The 24,418-nt window shown below is 39.6% G+C and overlaps 1 protein-coding gene across 9 annotated transcripts in view; it reads right to left on the bottom strand.

Annotated features, from left to right (window-relative positions):
• The window catches only part of cadps2 (Ca++-dependent secretion activator 2), a 676,394-nt gene that overhangs the window by 400,033 nt on the left and 251,943 nt on the right, over positions 1-24,418 (bottom strand). For all 9 annotated transcript variants that reach the window (XM_059977930.1, XM_059977932.1, XM_059977934.1 and 6 more), the window contains 2 exons: positions 4,330-4,410; positions 1,979-2,215 (listed from right to left, as the gene is read on the bottom strand). In XM_059977930.1, the coding sequence (XP_059833913.1) occupies positions 1,979-2,215; positions 4,330-4,410 (318 nt within the window). The remainder of the gene's footprint in view (positions 1-1,978; positions 2,216-4,329; positions 4,411-24,418) is intronic.

Genomic DNA, 24,418 nt, shown 5'->3' with positions numbered 1-24,418 from the left:
ATAGGCTGCAGGGATTGTTTCAATTCTGACTGATACCATGACTATATAATTTACCTTTCAGTGCAAAAATGTAATTCACACCTAACAGTCTTAAATAATCCTTGCCTGTCCAAAGGAACAGGAACGACCATGAAAACATGATAAGGATGAAATGATAATAAGGAGAACCCATTCTGCTGAGCTGCTCTATTACAATAGAAAATATTCTGCTCACACTTATTAATGAATTAAAACCCTGTTGTTTCAGGAAAAGCCCGGTTATGACTGAATTTCAAAATATAGTAGTTTCTGATTCCTTGCACTCTGGATTCTATAGAAGAGTGAACAGGACAAAAGGCAATAGACAATAGACAACAGACAATAGCCAATAGGTGCAGGAGTAGGCCATTCGGCCCTTCGAGCAAGCACTGCCATTCAAAGTGATCATGGCTGATCATCCACAATCAGTACCCCGTTCCTGCCTTCTCCCCATATCCCTTGACTCCGCTATCTTTAAGAGCTCTATCTAACTCTTTCTTGAAAGCATCCAGAGAATTGGCCTCCACTGCCTTCAGGGGCAGAGCATTCCATAGATCCACAACACTCTGGGTGAAAAAGTTTTTCCTGAACTCTGTTCTAAATGGCCTACCCCTGATTCTTAAACTGTGGCCTCTGGTTCAGGACTCTCCCAACTTCAGGAACATGTTTCCTGCCTCTAGCGTGTCTAATCCCTTAATAATCTTATATGTTTCAATCAGATCCCCTCTCATCCTTCTAAATTCCAGTGTATACAAGCCCAGTCGCTCCAATCTTTCAATGTATGACATCCTGGGAATCAACCTCGTGAACCTACGCTGCACTCCCTCAATAGCAAGAATGTCCTTCCTCAAATTTGGAGACTAAAACTGAACACAATACTCCAGGTGTGGTCTCACCAGAGCCCTGTACAACTGAAGAAGGACCTCTTTGCTCCTATACTCAACTCCCCTTGTTACGAAGGACAACATGCCATTAGCTTTCTTCACTGCCTGCTGTACCTGCATCAACAATGAACTTCCCCACTAATCCATGTGACGATCCACACAGATGACTTTATTGAAATTCTTCTTGGGCTTTACGAGTCACTACCCCAATAGTCGTCACTGAGGAATCCCAAAATTTACAGGGTTTGACCAATTGCTATTGTTCTTGATGAAACCTTTCCAATGGAGATGTGCAAAGTTAATAGAGGTACCATGTCCCTCCCCCACCCCCAGAGTGATTTAGATTCTATTTGCAGCTTTTTATATGTTGCAATTACACAAAACTGAGAGCGACAGTGAGCATGTCGTTTTATCTACCTCATGATATGTCTTTAAGCTAATGAAGACAATGCATACTGTTACTACACAATTAACTTATGAAATAAAAGTTGAAGTCCTTTTCTCATCTTTACTGAACTTCATCCCAGCTAAATTTGGAGGTCAACGATGAAGGCCTGGATATCTTAAGCTATGTACATCTTTCTTACTGTGTTCCTCTCTCCAACAACTTACTGGAATTCTGCTTCATGAACATTGGGAAAGAGTAATTCTGCAATTAAACAGCAACTGACTTGTGTTTGTCTTTTTCTGTCCCGGTAATTTACCTCAATTCAACGCATTTCCAATGGCCAGACAAAAAAAACGACACTTCCATTCTTCACACTCTCAATTCCAATAGTTTAACTATCAAATTAGCACTAGAAATGTCAAATCTGTCATTCTGCACCAAAAGAAATGGACTGTGACTAATCACTTGCTTCATTTGCACACACTAAACCAAATCAAGATCCACGTTGGTTTCAATTCCATTCAGTCACAGCTGTCAGCAGCTCGTGGCAAAAACTCCAAAGCAAATACATTCATTCTTGTCTTTGATGCAAATGTCAACAAGATAACAAATCATTTAACAATTTGGCAGCACCTAATTAAAAATTATAACAGTATATGGATTCCCAATGGCTCCATAATTTTCTCACCTCTAACGTGAATGACAGCACGACATCCGACTTAGAGAGCTGAATTTCATTTTCTTCTCCAATATCCAGAAATGAGGAGTTCTGGGACCGCTTCAACTTCTGCAGTTTAAACTCTGGGCCTCCCTTTGCCACTGGAAGGCTCTCTAGGTTAGCCATGAGTAGGTTGACCGAAGATTTTAGTTCTTCTATGTACATGCTTTCCATGTCCTTTTGTACGAACTTTAGGAATTTTCGTTCCTTGAAAAAGATTGAGTTGTTATGGTAAATGAATAGCTAATGTTAGAAGAGTTACCAGTTTAAAAGAGGGTTAAAGGGCTTGGCATGATTGGACACTTCTCAGAGTTAACTCAAAGTGAGCTTGGAAGTAGCTGACTTGAATTTTGCCCTAATTTGTGACTTTAATTGATTGTCCAAAATCCAACTCCAAACAGATGCAGGCACAGAACTGGAAACGGGGCATAGAAACAGTACAAAGATAAACAAAGACCCAAGACTTGTAGCAGAACTTACGGACATTAACTTTGGAATTATCTTTGCTAACCTTCTCACATTTATCAAATCCTCCGGATCTCAAAATAAATCTTCATGACGCAGCAACCCAGGAGAAAGTTCAGGAGCATCCATAAAATATTTATTTACTTCATTTCTTTGAATGGTTTTACAAATTAATTTTTAATAAACTATTGATGTTAGAGGTGGTGTAAAAAAAACAGCCATTGACTGACCACCAAAAATCAGCTGATGAGGTCACTCAAGATCTGCTGAGTTCACCTCTGATGAGGGTATTGGTGGGCAAGTCAACCAGCCAATGCTGGAGCTTGGGCTAAAGAGACTGTTAAGATAGTGCTCATCCACAGCTTGAGAAAGAAAAAGAAATTTGTGTTATTTCAATCCCTGACTACCTTTCCTCACATTCATCACTCAGAGACCTGCCCCTGATAGAATCCTTCTCCCTCTGGGTGACTCCAGAAATAGCATCTTTCCAGGACAACTCGAATCTCCCACCTGTTTAGACTTGTAAGCATACGCTGCAATTTTTGTTTATTTCAAACTTAAATTTTATTCATAATAAAAATACTTACAAAAGAATGAACAGTATAAGACCTTTTACATTTCCTGTTCAATACATTCAGTCAGTAGTGTTAACTCTGGTTAAACTATAGCACCATTGCCACTCATGTGGCCCCAGCGATTACCATTTCGATATTTGAGAGGCTCTACATGGCTCAGTCCCTTTGTGTGTGCTAGCATTAGCAGCTAGACTGTAGACCTTCCCGTCAGAGCCTTTGCACTGGTTGCACCGAGCTTCAATGCATCTCTCAGCTCATCCTCCTGCAGCCCAAAACATGCCAACTGCAGCAATCCTTTACAGCCATCTTGCTCTGTTGGAAGTTTCAGGCAGATCAAGGGATGTCCTTCACTGAGCTGAAAATCCGATGCCTGGCTCGATGTGTTCCCCTGGGAACAGCCCGCAGATCAGAGATTGTTGTAAACAGTTTCTAACAATTTACAAACTGTGCATTGCAAGTATAAAAGACAGCTCACTAGATTTTTCCTAGCTGGATCTGTTTCCGATTTTAGTCAACAATGCAAAATATTTTGAAGGATACGATGGTTGTGGACTGAGGATTGTGTCCTGTGCAAGAGCTTAAGTAACATTTAGAAATATCCTGTCACTTCAGTGCAAGTGCCCAAAATTACTCTACCTATTTTATCTCATATCTCAAGCACTCCAGTGAGAATGCAGGTAGAATAAGCAATTAGGAAAGCTGACAGAATTTTATTGTCTATCTGTAGATAATAGTAGGGCATCTTGTATATAATATTGGACTCCTTACTTGTGAAGGACGTAAACATACAGAGGAGTTTTACTCATTTAATACCTATAAAGTTTAGGATGCTGAACGAGGAAAGATTGGATCAGCGAGGCTTGTATCTGCCTGCATTTAGAAGAGGGATATTTTTGCAGAAATGTATAATATCCCAAGTGGTCTCAACCAGGTGAGGATATTTTCTTCATGGGTGAATCTGAAATGTGGGGTCTGCGGTTAAAAATGAGGTCCAATTTGAGGCAAAGATAAAGCATTATTTTTTCTTTATGGCGTGAGTCTTTGGAAATCTCCTTAAGAGGTCGAGGAATCTTTGAGTATTTTTAAGGTGGAGATAACACAGTATTTGATAAGTGAGAGGGGTAAGCATTATTGTGTGTAGACGGGATTGCAGAACAATGGATCTGGCTTAAGAGGCTGAATTACCTGCTGTGTCTAATTTGTATGTTTGTGGTTATTTTAAAACAAGCCCAATGTTTTGACAGCCCTAAATGTAAGCATAACTCAACAGAGAACACTTACCTTTGCGAGCTGCTCAGCCATTTGCAACCTCCCGTCCAGTTCTCGGCGAATCTGAGCCGCTTGTTCATCAGCATTGTCCAGCTAAAGTCAGAACACATGACAGAAATTAGTGTAGAGTAGGGCAAAACAACCTCGCTACTGGAAATTGGAGATAAAGAGAGATAATGCTGAAAATATCCAGATGGCCGGTCATCATCTGTGGAGACTTATGTGACACAATTTTCTGTTTCACCTGTGATGCTCCTAGCATCTCTCACCAAGGTTGCGCACAGTGCTTCTCAGGAGCTTAGTCCAGAATTCTTGGAAAATCTAGGATCAATGCAAGGGCTGCTAGAGGTAGTGGTTTGACAACTAAAGGTACCATTTCATGAAGCACCTTCTAAGTATTGTCAGGTAAAGATAAAATAGCTGACTATTCACAAACACATGGAAATATTTTAAATTTCACATTCCTATTCTTAAAACACGCATATTTGAGCAAAGTATTAGCGTTGGATAGCACCAAACCAAGCCTTTCAGCCCATCGTGACGTGCTGACCACTGGACTTACTTATACTAATTCCATTTATCCATATTTGGTACATATGGATTCTATGTTTGTACAGGCTGATGATGCGAGTGCTTGCCTTAGATGCTTAAATGTTGAGAATGCCTGCCTCTACCACCTCCTAAAGTAGAATGTTCTAGATTCCAAGCACTTTCATCCTCAAGACACCTGAAACCTTCTTAATCCTCACGTTAAACCTGTGCTCTCTTGTTTTCGACATTCTCACTAAAATTCTCATTATCTAATCCAATCTGTATTCTATTATTTTTTATTATTATGCATTGCACTGTACTGCTGCCACAGAGACAGCAAATTTCATGATAATTGCCAGTGTTATTAAACCTGATTCTGATTCTATTTCCATCATAATTCCGAAGTCAGGCATTTTTTTCTGTGAACACAATTCTTCCGGATTCAATGTACAAAGCACAAGTCTGCAAAGTTCTCACTCAGAAGAAACTGCAGTAATATTTTACACATTTAAATCAAAAGCAGGAATGTTTTTTTAAGCATGCCTTTTATTCATATTCATTAATGTAACACAGGGGAAGTGATAAATACTATGCATTTTTAAAAAAATACATCACTCATTTCAAACCAAAGTGAACCAAGTGAAGATGATGACTTGACTACTGAGAAGAAACATTTAGGAAGTAACGTGTAATAAGAAATTGATTTAAAGGACACTGAGAAAAAGCATGGGCATAGATTAGAATTGAGATATCAGTTGGGACATCCAGTAGTCATGCAGAATCAATGGATGAAATCATTTCCATCTGAGCTGAAAATTTCACACTTCTGCTTTCGTTATCCCAACATAAATAAAACTGAAGCCGTGTTTAACAACATTCGTCATGAATGAAAAATAAATGAAAAGACAAATATTATTTTATATTTCACATTCTTTCACTAAAGCAATGTGGATCTTTTCTTCTTTTTCCTGATCTAACTTGGGAAAACATAGTTTTTGCATAAATACCTAACCTGCCTGAAATAAAGTTGTACTAATTACTTAGCAACTTTTATGATTCCAATGATCACAAATGTTTCAGCTAAGTGTAACCACTGTGGCAATCTAGAAAGTTTGTGGATCTTATGTCCTGACAACAGAGTCCCACAAATAGCACAATGCTGTCCAATACTGCTGTGAGATTGCTTGAGGGATAAATTGCGGATTGCCTGCCCCTCCTCAGATTAAGCTCTGGGATCTTAACTTTCCGGACAATGGTACAGACAGAGCCTAGAAATTCATTCACATAGCAAGAAAAAAATTGCCGGTTACATGAAAAACTACCTGAACCACGAGTAGAGCAAATTTATTCAATTTAAGTTTAATTGTCTTTCAACCATGCATGAATACAACCAAATGAAACAGTGTTAGTCCTGGGCAATACACATCTTTTGCTACTAGTGCACAAAGGAATTTGAACTGCGCACAAAAGGTTGTCACCTTCTACCTCGTTGGCATGTTAAGTATGTTTGACGATTATACATTTCCTTTTCTGGTTTCTGATTGGACAGTTTGCAATGATTTGTCTGCAGATTTTAGAACTGGCTTGTTTATACTGCTTTTATTGAAGAAGTTATTGATTCACTATGCTGAATTCCAAAGGAGTAAAAGACATGAAGCATGAAAGAACTGCTAGTTCATTTAAAGTGGAATTATTTAGAACCAGTAGAAACAGTTACACCGAGAGCTCATGAGGTCAGGAACATGCAGCTATGAGCAATATCAATGTACTATACCAAAACTGGTGTTACCTGCATGTATGGTTGCGATGCAAAAGTTGCTGGAGAATTTGAAATTTGAAGTGGAGTGATATTTGGAAACTTGACTTTTTAAAAGTGTCATTTAGCAAGCAAAGCACATATGGATGGTGTGCAAAACTTGACAAGACTCATTGATGCATATCATTTTATTTCTTTTAAACAATCAACAGCAAGCTGGATGGTAGTTTATTATCATTAGAATAGCTTCAGGTTTACCTCCACCTAAAAATTGAGTGTGCACGTTGTCTTCACTGGGCGAAAGATTGCACAGCACAAGGTTTTTGTGCACGTTACAAATGGGAGGGAACATTGCTTTGTGGCCAAGGTGCGAAACACAGTACCAACAATCACACACAGCACAAAGCACACATGGACATGTAAGATAGAAAGACTCAATAAAAGGGTTCAAACTCAAGCCATCCAACGTTGCAAAGATCTGCAGATGACCACAACAAAGCTTGTCTTCTGCTGAGCAAACACTGGGTTGGTTGGGGGGGGGGGGGAGCAACACCAACTCCAGCCTGGACCATCCCTGGCGGAGTGCACTGGCTCTGACGCCTCTCTTCTGGCAGCTGTAAACAGGTTACACTGTGACCTGGGGCCTAATCCTCACACATAGAAGATAGCAAGCACATCATGCATATTTCTGGGCATCTTTGTGCCATTTAGAGAATCTGACTCCTGATTTCACAGCAGAGTTTAATTTATTCTGGGATTCTTTATCCCCTCCCACCCCCCCACCCCCAATAAAACTTCTTGCAACTGCTATCAACAGCAATACAACATGCACATTTTATCTCCAATGGGATTTCAATCTTATGGCTTAAAAAAAATGCCTTCTTATTTATTTGACGAGCAGCTAAACTTCAGTGAATCAATTTTTCTCAAGGATGTGTTATCTTCAGGAAAACATGCAAATGGTATATCCTGTAACCTCCTAAGAGTTGATGTTTAGCCTCAAGGGTTTAATTGCATTACACTTGGAGAAAACAAGTCACCTATGACCTCTAATCTACATCATTGCGCACTGGAAAAAGTCATGGCACCTTCATCTCTCTTGACTTTGGGTCACTCCAGGTTCCTGGCTCACAGACTGCTGTTCATTGCTGCATTGGGCAGGTTATCCCAACTCCCTATTCGAGGAGAGACAACTACTTTAGCGTGTAGAAGCAGGCAGACTGGATACGGGTTTAATCGGCACTTCAGACTTGCTCAATGTGCCCATGCTCATTTGCGTTTTGACAGAGAACTCCCTGGCAACCTGTACCTCCAGATGGTCTCCATAATCTGTGTGCACAAGGAACATGCCTGCTGAAGGCACTGTTTTTCACCACCGTGTTTATGTCCCTCTAACCACCTGGATTCATTCTCCTATTACAGCTTTCATTCTTGCAGTTGCAACACTCCCGGGTGGGGTAGAGCAGGTCTACCATAAGTAATGTCTTCCTCCCCCACCCCACCACCCCGCAGATCTGTAATTCTGATTATCGCTGTCTGGCAGTGCTGACATTATGCTTATTGGATACATAGCCCCAGGCTAAGGTACAGCATGGACACTTTTGTTTGTACTTGCACTCTAAATATTCTTCCACTTTTGCACTGAATGTGCTATTGCGGCCTGCCATCCGATTTTTTTAAATGCACACTTTCATAAGAGTACGTGACCCTCCCCAAAGCCACAGTATGACACCCTGTAACTGGAAGTGCTACAATGTTGTGAGATGCCCTTTTAAGAGCTACAGCAGAGATAACACCTATTACAGCTGCCAGAACGTGGAACAGATCAACAGAGAAAACTGACATTGACCTGGGGTGGTGGTAACCCAACAACTTTGACCTGTCGACCTCACAACTGGAGATCTCAGTTCTGACAAGGTCTCCCCCAAACAGTGTCAAAGTGACCCATTATATTATTTCAACATTGTTAAAGCAACTGTCAGGCAAAACTTTGGTTTAACGTCTCAGCTTAATGAATTTCAGGTACTCCTTCAATACTGCACTGGAAAGTTAGCCTCAATTATGGGAAGCATCCTGAATCATCAACTCCCGCTGACTTCCGTAAGAACATCACCATTGTACCAAATAGGACAAAATGCAGCCCCACTCGTAAACCGAAGCATGTCAGATATAAATTGGCAGAATCAACGCACGTCCTGACTCCTACACAAGAATTTGGACTGCTAAATCAGTACAGTTCTCTGATTGGCAAAATATTATGAATTAGCTGTTTATAATATTAAGCTATATGAATATTTCTGAAGTAGATTTGTAAATTCAAATACTAATCATTCTTAATGATAATGATCACAAAGCAAGCATAAATATATTATTCCATCAATAAGTAGGCCTGGAACTTTCTGATCTTTCCAAAGCCTGTGGATTAATGAGTTAAGAACCTATTTGTACATAATGCCTAACATCTGGCTAAGAATGGCAAAACATGGATTGACAGCATTGGTGCCTCAAATAATTAACTACATGTCTACCTAAAGTACAGTTATCCTTTACTTACAGGCCCACTGAATCCACTTACACTGTGGGAATGTTTCAAGTAAGCCATTACATGTCGCAAGAATCAACGCCTGTTACAAGTAGTGGTACGTCAGCAGGCAAAGGAACTCCTAAGCATTGAAAAGTGAAAGCTTTCTGTCACCCTACCCCTCAAGAACAAATGCCTGTATGAGTATTGGACATCTGGCAGCTGCTTCAACTTAAATTCACTCTGGACATGTTGTGTCGGCATACTTGACAGCATAAACAAGTCTGCCCTAACTGTCATCAGAAAGCAGACTCTGTCACTCCACAAGACACAAAGGTACCACATTAGTTAAAGAAAATTGCTGGAATGTGCAGCAAAGACAAACAAAGTCAAAAGAACAATATGTCCCAGTTTCTCCTAAAGGCAGTCCTGAACAACTTGTTGGATTATAATGCTGCTGTTTCCTTTTACTGCGTAAACTTTAGCAGTAAAAGCAGGTTTGGTGGCTGAAATGAAGTCATGGCATTGCTCATCCTCCCTCATAAATCAAAGAAGAATGTTGCTTTCTGTTTATTGCTATTTAAATCCCTGTGTCACTTAAAAATGCAGATTCAAGTTGGTGAATGGAAGTCTGGAGAAAGTACACAACATTGAAAGTGGTACATTTTTACTCTTAATCACCAATTACATTGTTATTGTTTAAGAAAAATATGTTCAGCAACTGTTAGCTGGTAACAGATGTGCCATTATAATGAAAGGGACACTGAGTCCTTTACAAAACTATCACATTTCCATAGACCAGTGTAAAACGTAATTGTGCTCCATAAAACAAATATGCAGTAACTGTCCATAATCAATTTCTAATCATCTTCTTTGGGATATACTGGAGTAATTTAAAATCCTCATTCTCATTTTCAAATTCTTCTATAGCTTCATCTACTGACAAGTGGCATACCATCCCCAATCTCTGAGGTATCTCCACCTCTGACTCAGTATCTACCAAAGTTCAACAATTTTTTCACTTGGAATTATTGACGCACATATTATCGTGACATCTCGAAAAGACATTTCCTGGAATAACTGACTACAATGTTGTGTGTCATCCATCTGTAACATCTCTCTCTCGTCACAGACGCTGTCTGTTAGCACTGAAGTCACTGTCCGCTAATTACAGTAAAGATGCTGACTGCACTCTGACATAGTCATTGCACAGATCTCACTATGACAGATGCAGCAAACCTATGTAAGCCAGTTTGCATCCTTTTACTTTGCTCTCATCAGTGGCTGACTGAAAACTCTAGCTCATTTAATACCTTAACACCATGCTTATTAACTATGTGCATACAGAATTACTGCAAACCGAACATTAACACGTCAAGAGGAATCATCCATACTATGTTTGAAACAACGTAACAGCTTCTCAGCTCCCAAATGTGTACATCATCAGAAGTTCTGTTCCATACGGTTTAGTAGTATCAGGGCTGAGTACTGGTAGAATCTGCCAAATGTGTATCTGTTATCATTCTCAAATGCTTTACCATATAAAAAAAAGATAATTTCTTGTAAGATAACCAGGTGAGCAAGTATTCCCTGATGTAATGCCATCAAAGATTCCTTCCCTTGAACCAAGTACATTCAATAGTTCAAAGGTTCAGAGAATGCATACAATATACAACCTGAAATTCGTACTCTCTGCAGACATCCTCAAAATAGAAAAACCCCAGAGAATGAATGACAGAAAAAACTAGGAACCTCTAAGTCCCTATCCGCTACCATGCACAACCAGCATCAACCCTCCTCCTTCCCCCACTTATTCCAGCAGAAATCATCAGCACTCCCTCCACCTAGCATACAAGCAACAGCAAAGCCCCAATGAGAGACTATGGTCTACAGTCCATCAAAAACCAACTGCTCAACACAACAGTTCGACATCTCCACCTATGTGAAATTCTACTAATGTTTAGGAGAGATCAGGGGCACCTCAGTTTAATCTGATACATGTTGTAAAAGCAAACATTGGAACGTTGCCTTGAATATAGACAGCAACCACTCATGCACAACCCAAAATAATCAGAGAAAAAAATGGAGACTAAGTTGGAAAAGGTAACTAAGTGATTGGAATGTGGGACATGGGGGAGAGGGGTGTTGAGAAGGGCTCTGAAGGAAAAAGAAAGAGGGGAAGTGTTTTGCATCTTGAGGTCTGTGTGTGCGTGCTGTTAGAAAGATGAAGGGCCATGTCCTGATTTTCCCTATCCTTAAGCTCACAGACAGCAATACTGGAAACATCTAACATGTCAGAGAGCACCTGCAGAGAGTGAAAGAGAACAAATTTAACTTTGCATCATTGACCTGAAAGATTATATACGTTTCTCTCCCCACTTGCCTCTCCTACTGAGCATTCCCAATATTTTCTGTTTCTACTTGAACTACATCATGCTTTTAGATAGGATCACTTCTAGCTGATTCTTGTTCCCTAACTTGGACTCCCCTTGTCTGCTCAATATCAAGGTCATCATACCCTCAGATCCCTTCCCTCATCATAAAGTGTTGCCGAGGTTTGCAGTGAATTGTCCATGTGATCCTGCCAATGCTTTATCTGCCAGTGTGTCTCCACACTTCAGTGCAATGACTGAGACAAAGATTTCAGCAAAGACGTTTACTTTCTCATGCATATTTCCTAAGGTCAGAATTGTTATCCACAAACTCCATGTAATGCAGTCCAATTTCATCTCCTTTCTGCTGTAACTTAATCCAAGTCACTTCTATTTACTTACTGATCTGTTGCAAGATATCCTTCTTTACAGGTTGGCTTATTCTAGAGGCTAAAACACCAAATATCTTTTTTTTAAACTATCAAATGTTATAAATTTACAGAAACTATACAGATATTGGGTGCAAAGAACTGTATCCCTTGCCAGTTTACATCTAACCCCCCATCACCAACCACTTGCCTTATACCTTAAGGAAAAAATATTTCAAAGAAGCTTTGAATTCAACTAAAAGTTGAAATTCCAGTTAAAATTTATCGTTTATACAATTTCACTTCTCCTGAGATATTTCTTTTGAAGATTTCCACAATGCCGCAGCTAGGTTCTTTTTTCACTGAACAAAGATCAAAGTTAATACCAGTTGTTATAAAAGTGCAGAGGGATCTGTGAATACATTTCAGAATAAACAGCCAATTATTTATGTGGGTGAGGAAGCTATAAGCAAAGTTTGTTAAAATGAATAAGATATGACAGCAGATCACTTGGGCTGTTGCAAGGGAGATTTCTGGATCAACATTAGCACTGCATTTTCTGATTAGCTGCTTCCAACTAAACCTTTCCATAATTGTACTGGACGTGCTAAAAACATTGTATTAATGGCTTGTCAATCTCATTCTTTATTCCTTTTCATCACAACCAAAGGCATGGTGAATTACTATTGAATATTTGAATAAAATATTGACATAAGATGTCATTGTTTAACTGCACTGACTGAATGAGATTTGGCTGTACTTTTGTAGTAAAGTGATGCCCAAAGCTGTAAGGGTACTTTTCATATAACAGTGCACTTAAAACTTACATAAATCTGTCCCAGAATATTCTACATTGAAAATCAACACAAGCATATCCAAAACTGGAGGGAGCTCAGGTATGCTGTTGCCAGTTGCTTTGCTAAAACTTGCAGGTTAGAGTACAAGAACCTACAAAATAGAAGTAAAAATGGGCTATTTACCCTTGTGTCTGCTCTACCATTCACTAAGGGTATGACCAAATCTTTTGCTAAAGTGCTACTTTCCTGGATTAACTTTATATCCTTTAATTTTCCTCAATATCTGAAAGCTATTGATCACTGTCTTGAAGATATTCAGCAACAGTCTTTACAGGCCTATGCGGTAGAGAATCCTAAACAAATCACTATTCTTCAGGTGAAGTAATTCCTCTGCCTGTCTAACTTGAATGACTAAACCCTTACTTTGAGAGTCTGATTCCTGGTTCTTGGCACAACAGCTAAGGGGACTATCCGTGCATCTATTCTGTCAAGCCCTTGGGGTATTTTGCACTTTTCATTAAGATCACCTCTCTTTCTTCTAAACTCTTGACTGCACAGGGCCACTCCTCTTAACCTCTCCTCATTGGACAAAGTTCAAATCAAAGAATCCATCTGTTGAATGAACACAAGAAAATCTGCTGATGCTGGAAATCCGGGCAACACATATAAAATTCGGGAGGAACTCAGCAGGCCAGGCAGCATCTATAGAAAAGAGTAAAACGTCAGCATTTTTGGTCGAGACCCTTCATCAGCATTGTGCTATGTTGCATCTATCTGGAGAATCTCTCTTATACTTCCTGCATCTCCAGTATATTCTTCCTTATACAACAGTTATAATGCACACCATGCACCAGATGCGGTATCAGCAGAGCCTTGACTTATTGCAGTATACTATATTCAACTTACTATACTCTTGTACTTAAATGTTTTTGTGATAAAAGTAAAATAATTCTTGTTGCCTTCTGAGTTATTTGCTGTGTCCCTGTATTGATTCTCAGTAATTTGTGAAAAAGAGACTTCTGAACAATGGCACTTTTCAATCTTTCACTACTTTAAAAATACTTGGCTCTTTTATATTTTTCTACTGAAGTGAATGACCTTACACTCTTCCACATTATATTCCAACTGTCTTGTCCTTGCCCATTCTCTTAGCCTGTTTCTGTCCTATTAAATTTCTCTGCATCCCTGTTAATCCTCACATTGTTACCTCCACATGGTACACATTATTCTCCAATTGTCATTATTGTACATGCATTTCTTTGGGCAAAAACTTTAGTTTGGAGTTGGTATTTCCATGTGACTTTTGAAATTAGATGTACAAAAGTTCAAATTTCATAGCAAATTACCAAAGTAGTATATATATGTCACCATATACTACCGTGAGATTCACTTTCTTGGAGACGTTCACAGTAGAACAAAGAAACACAACACAATGAAAAATTACCCACAAACAATGACTGATAAACAATCCATGTGCAAAATAAGACAAATGGTGCAATACAAAAAAAAAATCAAACAAATAAGTAAGCAGTATGAGAACATGCATTATAGTCTCCTTGAAAGTAATTTCATAGGTTGTGGAGTCAGTTCATTGTTGAATGAAGTTATTCACGCTGTTTCAGGAGCATGATGGTTGAAGGGCACTAACTATTCTTGGACGTGATTGTGTAAGACCTGTTCTTCTGTACATTCTTCCTGTTGGCAGTAGCAAGAAGAAAGCTTGGCCTGGATGGTGGGGGCCCTTGAAGATGGATGTTGTTTTCTTGTGGTACTGCTTCTTGTAGATGTGATGGTGAGGATGGTTTTTTTCTATAATGGACTGGGCTGTATCCACTACTTTTTGTGGGCTTTTTCATTCTTGGGAATTGATGCTTGCATACTGGACTGTGACGCAACCAGTCAGGATATTCTCAACTGTGCATCTACAGAGCTTTGTCTGGGTTTGAGAAGACTTGCCAAATTTGCGTAAACCTCTGAGTAAGTAGAGGCACTGCTGTGCTTTCTTCATAATGGGTCTTACATGCTGGATCCAGGATAGGTCCTCTGAAATGATAATGCCGAGGAATTTAAAGTTGCTGACCCTCTCCACCTCTGTTGCCCTAGTGAGAACTGGCTCATGGACTTTTGGTTTTGCCAACATTGAGAAAACGGTTGTTATTGTGGCACCATTCGACCAGATTTTCAATCTCTTTCCACCCCTCCACACCCCCACTTTATCATTTCCTTTCAGAGTTACAAACATTCCCGTGCCTAGCGTCACTTTACGGACATATAATTAATCTATGCATACACTACTACTACTATGTCAACTCAGGCCTAGGAGGCTGGCATCAGGCAAAATGTATGTCATGAAAATAAATGACATGATATATTTATATTTATTGTGTTTTTTAAATTATTTTGTCCTTTATCTTGTGTTTTATTGTGCTGTGTTGGACCTTGAGTAACAATTATTTCATACTGCTTTACGTTTGCCCTTGCGAAATGACACGAAACAACCTCGAACCCTGAATATGCTGATTCATCACCACCTTTGGTTCAGCCAAGAAAAGAGACGTCATCAGCAACTTGAAATCTGTCATTGCAACTGTACTTAGCTTCACAGTCTTAAGTATAATGCAAGTAGACAGGGGACTAAGCACACAAACTTGTGATGCTCCTGTGTTGACAGTGATCATGGAGGAGGTGCTGTCGCCAATCCAAATTGACTTGGGGCTGCAAGTGAGGAAATGAAGTTTGCACAAGGAAGTATCGAGGCCCAGGTCTTGGAGTTTATTGACTAGTTTCAAGAGGATGATAGTGTTGAATACTGTGCTATAGCCAATGAAGAGCATCCCAATGAATGCATCTTCACTGTCCAGATGTTCCGAAAAAATAGATGGTGTCTTTCCATTTTATGCTTTCATCCAGCTCATTTCTTTTCCTTTGTGCTTCTGGAATAATAATCCATTATTAGTCTACTGAACATCTTCCCACTAAAAAGATATGTTGGATACCTTGACAAGTCTGACTAAAAAGCCACGTAACTCTTTCTGTCGGCTTTATTATTGATGGCAAAGCAAACAACCGTTACTGCTCTGAGCAAATTCTCTCTCCCAAGCTGCTGCATCTTGCCACATTTTGCACTAACTTTAAAAATATTATTGACCTTGTCCACTCTTATTCTTCATTTGGTCCCAAGTCACAATTCAGTATTGCTTCACTCATCCAGGAACCTGTGGCTATTTTAATAATGGTGCTTGTATGCAAAATCTTGCAGAAGTAAACAACAATAGGTTAACAACAGATGCAAACCAGCAGGTTAATGAGCCTCAAAGATCCGCTGTGGCCTGACAATCATCACATTCCCATTCCCTTGCAGCAATTAAGGTTTAAAAAAGATGCTCACTTCCTGGGCATTAAATGCACGTCAAAGGAATTAGAATCAGGTTTATTATCACCATCTTCTATGACATGAAATTTGTTCTTTTGTGCCAGTGGTACAGTACAAAGACACAAAATTACCATAAGTTACAACATTAAGCTAACAGTGCAGCAAAAATAAATAATGAAGCAGTGTTCATGGACTATTCAGGAATCCGATGGCAGAGGGAAAGAAGCTATTTATGAAATATTGAGGGTTGGTCTTCAGGCTCCTGTACCTTTTCCCTGATGGTAGAAATGAGAAGAGGGCATGTCATGGGATAGAGGAGGTCCTAAGTGATGGAAGTCACCTTTTCAAGGCACTGCCACTTGTAGATGTCCTCAATGGTGAGGAGGGCTGTGCCTGTGATGGCACTAGCCAATTCTACAACCCCTCAGGCCTCTTTTGATCATGTTAATGGATTCTGATGTTTTTGATCCAAAGTTTTTTCAAAAAGCAGGAAAAAGGCACGAAACTTGCTGCTTCACAATCATATTACTAAGCTTTAATAGAACAAAGGAAGTTGAACATCTGGCATTGATAAAGGTCTAGTAAGTGAAGAGAGGGAAAGTCAAAAGGAAAAGGAGATAGCGCAGCTTCATGGTCAGCCTTTTTTATACATATAGATAAGAAACATTCCTTTCAGATTTGCTGGTAAGAGTCAGCCAATGGCATATACACTATCAAATAATGCAATACCACGAGAAGCTTCCAGAGGGTTCCAGTACCATTCAACTGTAACCACTATGGGACATACTAAATGAGTTAGATAGATTAGATACTTTATTGATCCCAAAGGAAATTACAGTGTCATCGCAGCATTATAAGTGCACAGATAAACAAATATACAAATATTAGAAGAGAGGCAAGAAAGAATAAAAACATAAGTTACCTCAAACAGTCTACACGGGAGGGACACCACTTCCCCGGCTATAGGTTGACTCATTAGAGTGCCTAACGGTTGAGGGTAAGAATGACCTCATGTAATGCTCTTTGGAGCAGTGCAGTTACCTTAGTCTATTAATAAAAGTGCTCCTCTGTTCAGCCAAGGCGGCACGCAGAGGGGGAGAAACATTGTCCAGAATTGCCAGGATTTTCCATAGGGTTCTACCACAACCTGAAGTGTGTCCAGTTCAACTCCTATAACAGAGCCAGCCTTTCTAAACAGTTTATTGAGCATGTTGGTATCATCCGTGTTGATGCCATTGCTGTGATATTCATACTGTGACCACTAGGAAATATACTAAATAGAAGACAATTAATTATAAAACTGCAAAAAAAAAAGTTAAATTGCCTGATCCAACTCTGTCCATTGGAACATCTATACAAGCGGTGATGCAACCAGTCAGACTGTTCTCCACCATGCACCTGTACAAAAATGCAAGCCTTTGGTGACATACCATATCCCCTCAAACTCCAAATAATGTAGATTCCTCATGATTACATCAATGTGTTGGGTCCAGGATCGATCCCCTGAGATATTGACACCTAGGAACCTAAAGCTCCTTACCCTTTCCTCCACAAATGATTCAATGTGGACTGCCATGTGTTCTTCCAACTTCACATCCTGAAATCAACAATCAGTTTTCTTGGGCTTCCCGATACTCAGTGCAAGGTTGTTGCTGCAGTACCACTCAACTAGCCAATCCATCTCACTCCTCTACACCTCCTCATCACTACCTGAGATTTTCTCAATAACAGTGGTGTCATCTGCGATTTATAGATGCCATTTGAGCTGTGCTTTGCCGCACAGCCATGAGCATAGAGAGATAGAGCAGTGAGCCAGGCATGCATCCTTGAGGTCTGCCTGTGCTGACCATTAGCGTGGAGATGTTTTCACCAATCTGTAGTAACTATTTCCATCCATCATAGAAATTAATTGGAAAGACTTGAACTCCATTTCTCTTCTCAAATTCCATACACTTCCTGTCAGTATTGCCTTTCTTCCTCAATTTCTTTTATTATGCTTTTGTTGGTTATTCTAGGGTTTAGAGATACCCTTGGCAACATTCTTTGTCATTTGTGAACTATATTTAACTTCACTTACTAAACGCTACAATATTGTGAAATACTTAATTATTTTTAAAGTCTGCACTTTGTACAGAATCTAGTGTCATCTGTTTGCTCAAAGATAAACCTATATATATGTGGGTGAAGGTATTAAATATTTAGTGCCATATCAATCAACCACTAGACTTAAGTGACAAACAATTTGTTTTAGAATAAGGTTATTATTCAGGTATATAAAATGATAATTTTGGTTTCGCTCTGATACTTACAGAATGCAGCTGTCATCTAAATGTCTCCCAAGTGACTAGTTCAATTTATCAATGAATTTAAAACCTGTACAAATTTTTGAAACATTCCGTACGTGGTAGGAGAACTGTCAACAATATATCAGAGATGGAGAATAGCATCTCACATATGTTTGAAATGTAGCCAAAATAAACCTAGTTTATGTTGCACTGCTTCAGTTATGAGGACAGATTCACAATTTTATCAGCATAAACCAGAATATTAATTGTTTTCAAGCACACACATCTTTGATCTATTAAAATAATAGCGAAACAGTAACATCCATACTTTACAATTTCAAGGTCTTTCATTTTCTGTGTACTTGTCTAACTCTATACTGCACAGTCCTTTCACATATACTTGTGTGATTACATAGTTGAGTGCAACCAAAGGCCACAAAAGGGATTTTTAAAATTTTTTATTCTTTGAAGCTGACATTTTGCAGATTCATGTGACAACGTGTGGTGTAAAAAGCAATTCATCCTATCACGTCTACTTCAACACATTGAACTAATAAAATTTACTCCCTGTTGATCCTCCCCTGCTCTGCAAAATTTCCCTTTCAAATAGTCATATGCACTTTCACACCCCAACAATCTACCCCTAGGAATACTAACCAACACCATCTGCAAGAAAGTTCATCTGGTGGAGGAAACACAAAGTGAATCTGTGCCACTTATAATTCTGATATGAAAACCTGAGGTTTGTCACTGGTGTCTTTTAGAAACCTCATTAGGAAATGGAAGCATAGCAACAATCATTACTATGGTAGCATCCCCTGCATTTTGTGTCTGCATTTTCACCTCTACAGCCTCTGTGGTTTATTTTTTATTTCCATTCTCTGCCAACCGTCTCCCTTTGAGAGCGGCAGGTTAAATTTAGGGCCATAGGGCCTTCGAGATTCACATTCATATACATTTGATGATTCTCCAGGTCAGAAATAATACTGAATTATATTAATGGACACATGCTCTGGACCTCACATCCACAATCAATAGAATTGTAATCCAATGATTTACATAGAGAATTTACAGCATAGAAACATACCGTTCAGTCCCAAAAGGTGACTGTCGGTTTTTATGTTTTGTGTGGGAGGCACCTTTCTGAGAACATTGAGAGAGTAGGTTTTCTTGGTGCTTTCTGAACCCTTGGTAGAATGATAAATTCCACTGAAAAGCAGATCATGACTAAAGTGGCACATGTCTCTTTCAAGTGCTTGATACATTTCCATGAAGGGAATAAAACACAGTTGAATGGCGAGTTAATATCACAAGCATCATCTATGTGTGGACTACATACAATTTGTGCTTTAAGTTGCCAATGAGTAAAAAGTCCATTGAAACAAACAGTTGGCGGCTTGTGTTTGTAAAGCAAAAAAAAAAGGCTTCTAAAAATCTATGTACAATAGTGTCACAAATGGTGACATTTCAACAGGTTTTTGTTAGCATCACCACGGTGTGAACATGCTGTGTGTTGGCAAGGATCACTGGAAGCGTGGCCCGATATCAAGAAGAGTCAGTGTGTTGATCTAGTCAGTCTAAATCCAAGCTTGGAAACCTTTGATTTTGTTAAAAACAGTAAATTCTAAAATGTCGTATCATTTATATTTAACCATATATTTTTCTGAATCTTTTCAACAAAGTACAGAATGCAATTCAAAAACTCTTTGCAGATGAATAATACAAGTATCAGATCATGCATTCATACTTGCTTTTTTTCATTATTTGAGAGGACACGATTGGTATATTGTATTAAAAAGCAAACACGAGGAAATCTGCAGATGCTGGAAATTCAAGCAACACACACAAAATGCTGGTGGAACACAGCAGGCCAGGCAGCATCTACAGGAAGACAGTATATTGCACTGATTGCTTTTCCTTCCCGAGTAATAACTGACATTTAAGTACTATATTGCAGTTCCATCTATATAATCAAACAAGGGGAATAAAAGGAACAACAGATTTGGTCTCAAACTTTACCCTCGCCTTTAACTACAATCTGTAATTGATTAATCTGGATAGATTTTGTAAATAATGAAGTTTTTTAAAATAAAGATACTGTCTTTGGAAAAGGTGCTGGAGCATAATAGGAAAGCTCCATAAATAAAACTTGATCATAAATTTTGGCTCATATATTTCCCTTTTTCACTTCACTGACATGGGTCTTTGGACTTACTGGCCTATAAACTCAGTTTACTATTTAATTACTTAGAGCTATCTCATGGAATAAACTCCTCCGGCCAAATCACACCAACCAGAAAACAATCTGCTTAACCGCAGCCTAATCACTGGACAATTTATAATGATCAATTAACCTACTTACAGATGGTGTCAGAAATGAACTCCGAAATACAGTGCCCCGAAGTGTAATAGTGTTGAGCCAACTGTTACACGTTAGGAATCTGATTACATCATATCCTTTTTCAGTAACGGGATGAAATCAGCTCAGTTTTATCACAAGTTAAAGATAGAGCAAATCCATGACAACACAACCACACTCTCATTTCTAATCAACAAGCATCAGATCCTGGGTCTCTGTACCTCCCTCTGCAACTGGATCCTTGACTTCCTCAGCAGAGGCCACAGCAGTGGAAAGAGTGAGCAGTTTCAAGTTCCTGTGTGTCAACATCTCTGGAGATCGATCCTGGGCCCAGGATATTGATGCAATTACAAAGAAAGCACAATAGCAGCTATATTTCATTTAGGATTTGACGAAACTTGGTATGTTACCAAAGACTCGCACAAATCTCTACAGATGTGCTGTGGAGAACATTCAAACCTGGTTGCATCAGCATCCGATATGGAGGCAGCACTGCACCCGCTCAGGAAAACAGCTGCAGAAAGTTGTAAACTCAGCCCACACCATTACGGGCGCTAGCCTCCCAGCATCGAGGACACCTTCAAAATGTGATGCCTCAGAAAGGTGGCATCCATCATTAAGGATCCCCCATCACCTAAGACAGGCCATCTTCTGATTGCTACAATCAATGAGAAGATAGAGGGGTCTGAAAACACACATTCAACGTTTCAGGGACAGCTGCATCCGATCCACCATTGGATTACTGAATGGACAATGAACTCATGAACACTAACTCACTATTTTAAAAAATCTTTTTTTTTGCTCACTTTATGCAATACGAGGGGTGATTGATAATTATGAGATGAATTATTAACTTCAAACTTTCTGCATAATCACTCAAAGAGTTGACCTGCATGTGCATGTAACAAGAGCTGTATAACTCACCTCCTTCTACCTTAGGCCACAAACTTATCAATCACCCATTTCTGTAGGTCCAAGATCCATATGCTCCACGACCGCTGGACTAAGTGTGTAAATGTAGGAGGGGACTATGTTAAAAAATAAATGTTCTAGGTTTTCTAAAATCGACTCCTTCTATCTTAGGCTACAAACTTAACAATCACCCCTCGTACTTATTTAATTTTCAATATTCTTCTCTTCTCTTCCAAGATGGCGCGACACAGCTAGCAGTGGGCACTCTGGAGCTGATTATCTGTTATTTGTGAAGTGGGGTGCCATGCGCAATCATAATCGATTGAAAACAGACGTGGGAGCATGGAGGAACATCGGGAAATCTCCAGGAAGACCTTCTTTGCTGCTGCTGCTGTGCGGTCCGGGTCTCTGCTGGGAAGAACAGGCCCCCAGTCCTCAGGGTCGTGTTGCTGATGGCCATTGGCAGGGCCATCTTAACACGCTCGGCAGAGGATGGTGCTTGGAGAAGCTGTGCCGGAGGGGATGGTGATTGGCTCGGAGGTTCGACAGACTCGGAGTCCGCTGCGGTCAGGTCATTTTCATTGTGTGCTGCGTCTGCGAGGCTGAGTCGGGCGGCGCCGTGGAAGTCCATAGTGGGGGTATTCCCTTCTGCCGCCAGTGTGGGATGGCGAGTCTGTCAGGACCCTGGGGACTTGTGGAAACTGTGTGGTGATTTATTTTGAACTTATAGTCCTTTAACATCTTTGGACTATTTTACTGTGCCCATGATTTTTTTTTATCAATTATGCTATTGTTTGCACTGTTGTAACTATATGTTGTAACTATGTGGTTTTGTGCAGGTCTTGTAGCTTTAGTTTTAGGTCTTGTTTTGTCTGGTGGGTTTGGAGCTCCTTTCCGGGGAACGCACTAAGACGGTAGCGTGATATTAATACCCAGCAGCCTCTCCGGAATCTGGATTGGGGATTGCCAAATGTTATGTGGATTTTCTGGTGTAGTCTGTTTTGTCATATGCTTTTGTGCTATCATTCTGGAGGAACATTGTCTCATTTTTTAACTGCATTGCATTTGTGGTTTCTAAATGACAATAAACTGAATCCGAATCTGAATATACATTTCTTCTTGCGATTTGTAATTTGTTTATTAAATGTTGAGTACCCTTTATCCAAAATGCTTGGGGCCAGAAGTGTTTTGGAGTTTCTTGGATTTTGTAATGTATTGCGATCGCCATCATTCCCAACTCTGAATGTATCTGCTACCGGCAAGCAGTCTTTGTCTACACTCGCTCATCACACATGTACTGATGCAGGCATTCAGCATGTTAGATTTTCATCAGCGACAATCTTGGTAAACTCCTCAATGATTTCCTCTGCTGTTTTGTTATCAGCAGGCGGGTTATCACCACATAGCTTTAAAAATGTAGTGTTGTACCTTTTCCTAAATTTCTGCAACCAGCTTGCTAAATATTCAGTTTTCAGTTTGTCATGATCTATCCAATGATGGCATCTCTTTCAATACACCAGTGATTCCCAATGAGGGGCGGTTATTTGTTCTAAGGGTGTGGTTAGGGAAAATAGAAGTTATCGGGAGTGTTCAAGATTCTTAGTGGGGGCTCATGGTAAGTGGCACACTAACTTGTGGCATGAGACCTGACCAACCGTGTCAACAAACACACTTGCAAATTTCTACAGATATAGTATGGACATCATTCTAACTGGTCGCATTGCCGTTTGGCATGGAGGGGCCACTGCACAGGATTGGAAACAGTTGTAAAATCAGCCAGCTTCATCATGGGCACTAGCCTTCCCAGCATCGAGGACACCTTCAAAAGGCAATTCCTCAAAAGAGCAGTATCCATCAACCAGGACGTGCCCTCTTCTCATTGCCACCTTCAAAGAGGAGGCATAGAACCCTAAAGACACACAATCAACGTTTCAGGAATAACTTCTTCCACTCTGCCATCATCCAGATTTCTGAATGGACAATGAACCCATCAATAATACCTCACTATTTGCTTCCTCTCTGTTTGCACTACATATTATTTTATTTTATTATATATATGTAGTGCAATCAGAGAGGAATAAAATATTCTAATTCTATATATTCAAATTCTAATTCAAATTATATATATACAAATATAAAAATATGGATTTATATAGATCTTGCATCCATCGAACAATGTAAGGGAATAAAAATCTTTGCGTTATGACTCCATCACAATGTACAGACATGTCAATTAATAAATCTAATGACTTGTAGAAAGCTGTCCCATAGCCTATTGGTCATAGCTTTAATGATGTGGTACCTGTGGAACACCACTAGTCACAGTCCTCCAGCAAGAAAACTACTCTTTGATCACTACTCTGTGATCAATGGGAAAGCCAAGCAGCCAAGTCACTGTGAATCCCATGCATCTTAATCTTCTGGGTGAGCCTTCAGGAGGGACCTTGCCAAATACCTTACCAAAATCCACACAGACATCAACAGCTCACCCTTCATCAATCACCTTCGTGAGCTCATCAAAAAAATTCAATCGGGACTTGTGACCTGCCCACCACAAAGCCATGCTGACTGGCCCTAATAAAGGCATGCTTTTCCAAGCACTCATAAATCCTATACAGAATCAGAATCAGGTTTATTATCATTGACATATGTCATGAAATTTATTGTTTTGCAGCAGCAATTAAGTGCAAGAATATCAAAAAAATTTCAAAGGTAAATAAATAGTGAAATAGAAAGCTGAAGAAGTTTGGCCTGTCCCCTAAAACCCTCAGTAATTTTTATAGGTGCACCATAGAAAGCATTCTTCTAGGGTGCATCACAACTTGGT

The sequence above is a fragment of the Hypanus sabinus genome, chromosome 8, assembly GCF_030144855.1.
Source record: "Hypanus sabinus isolate sHypSab1 chromosome 8, sHypSab1.hap1, whole genome shotgun sequence".
Lineage (NCBI taxonomy): Eukaryota > Metazoa > Chordata > Chondrichthyes > Myliobatiformes > Dasyatidae > Hypanus > Hypanus sabinus.
This window is presented reverse-complemented; position numbering and strand designations above follow the sequence as displayed.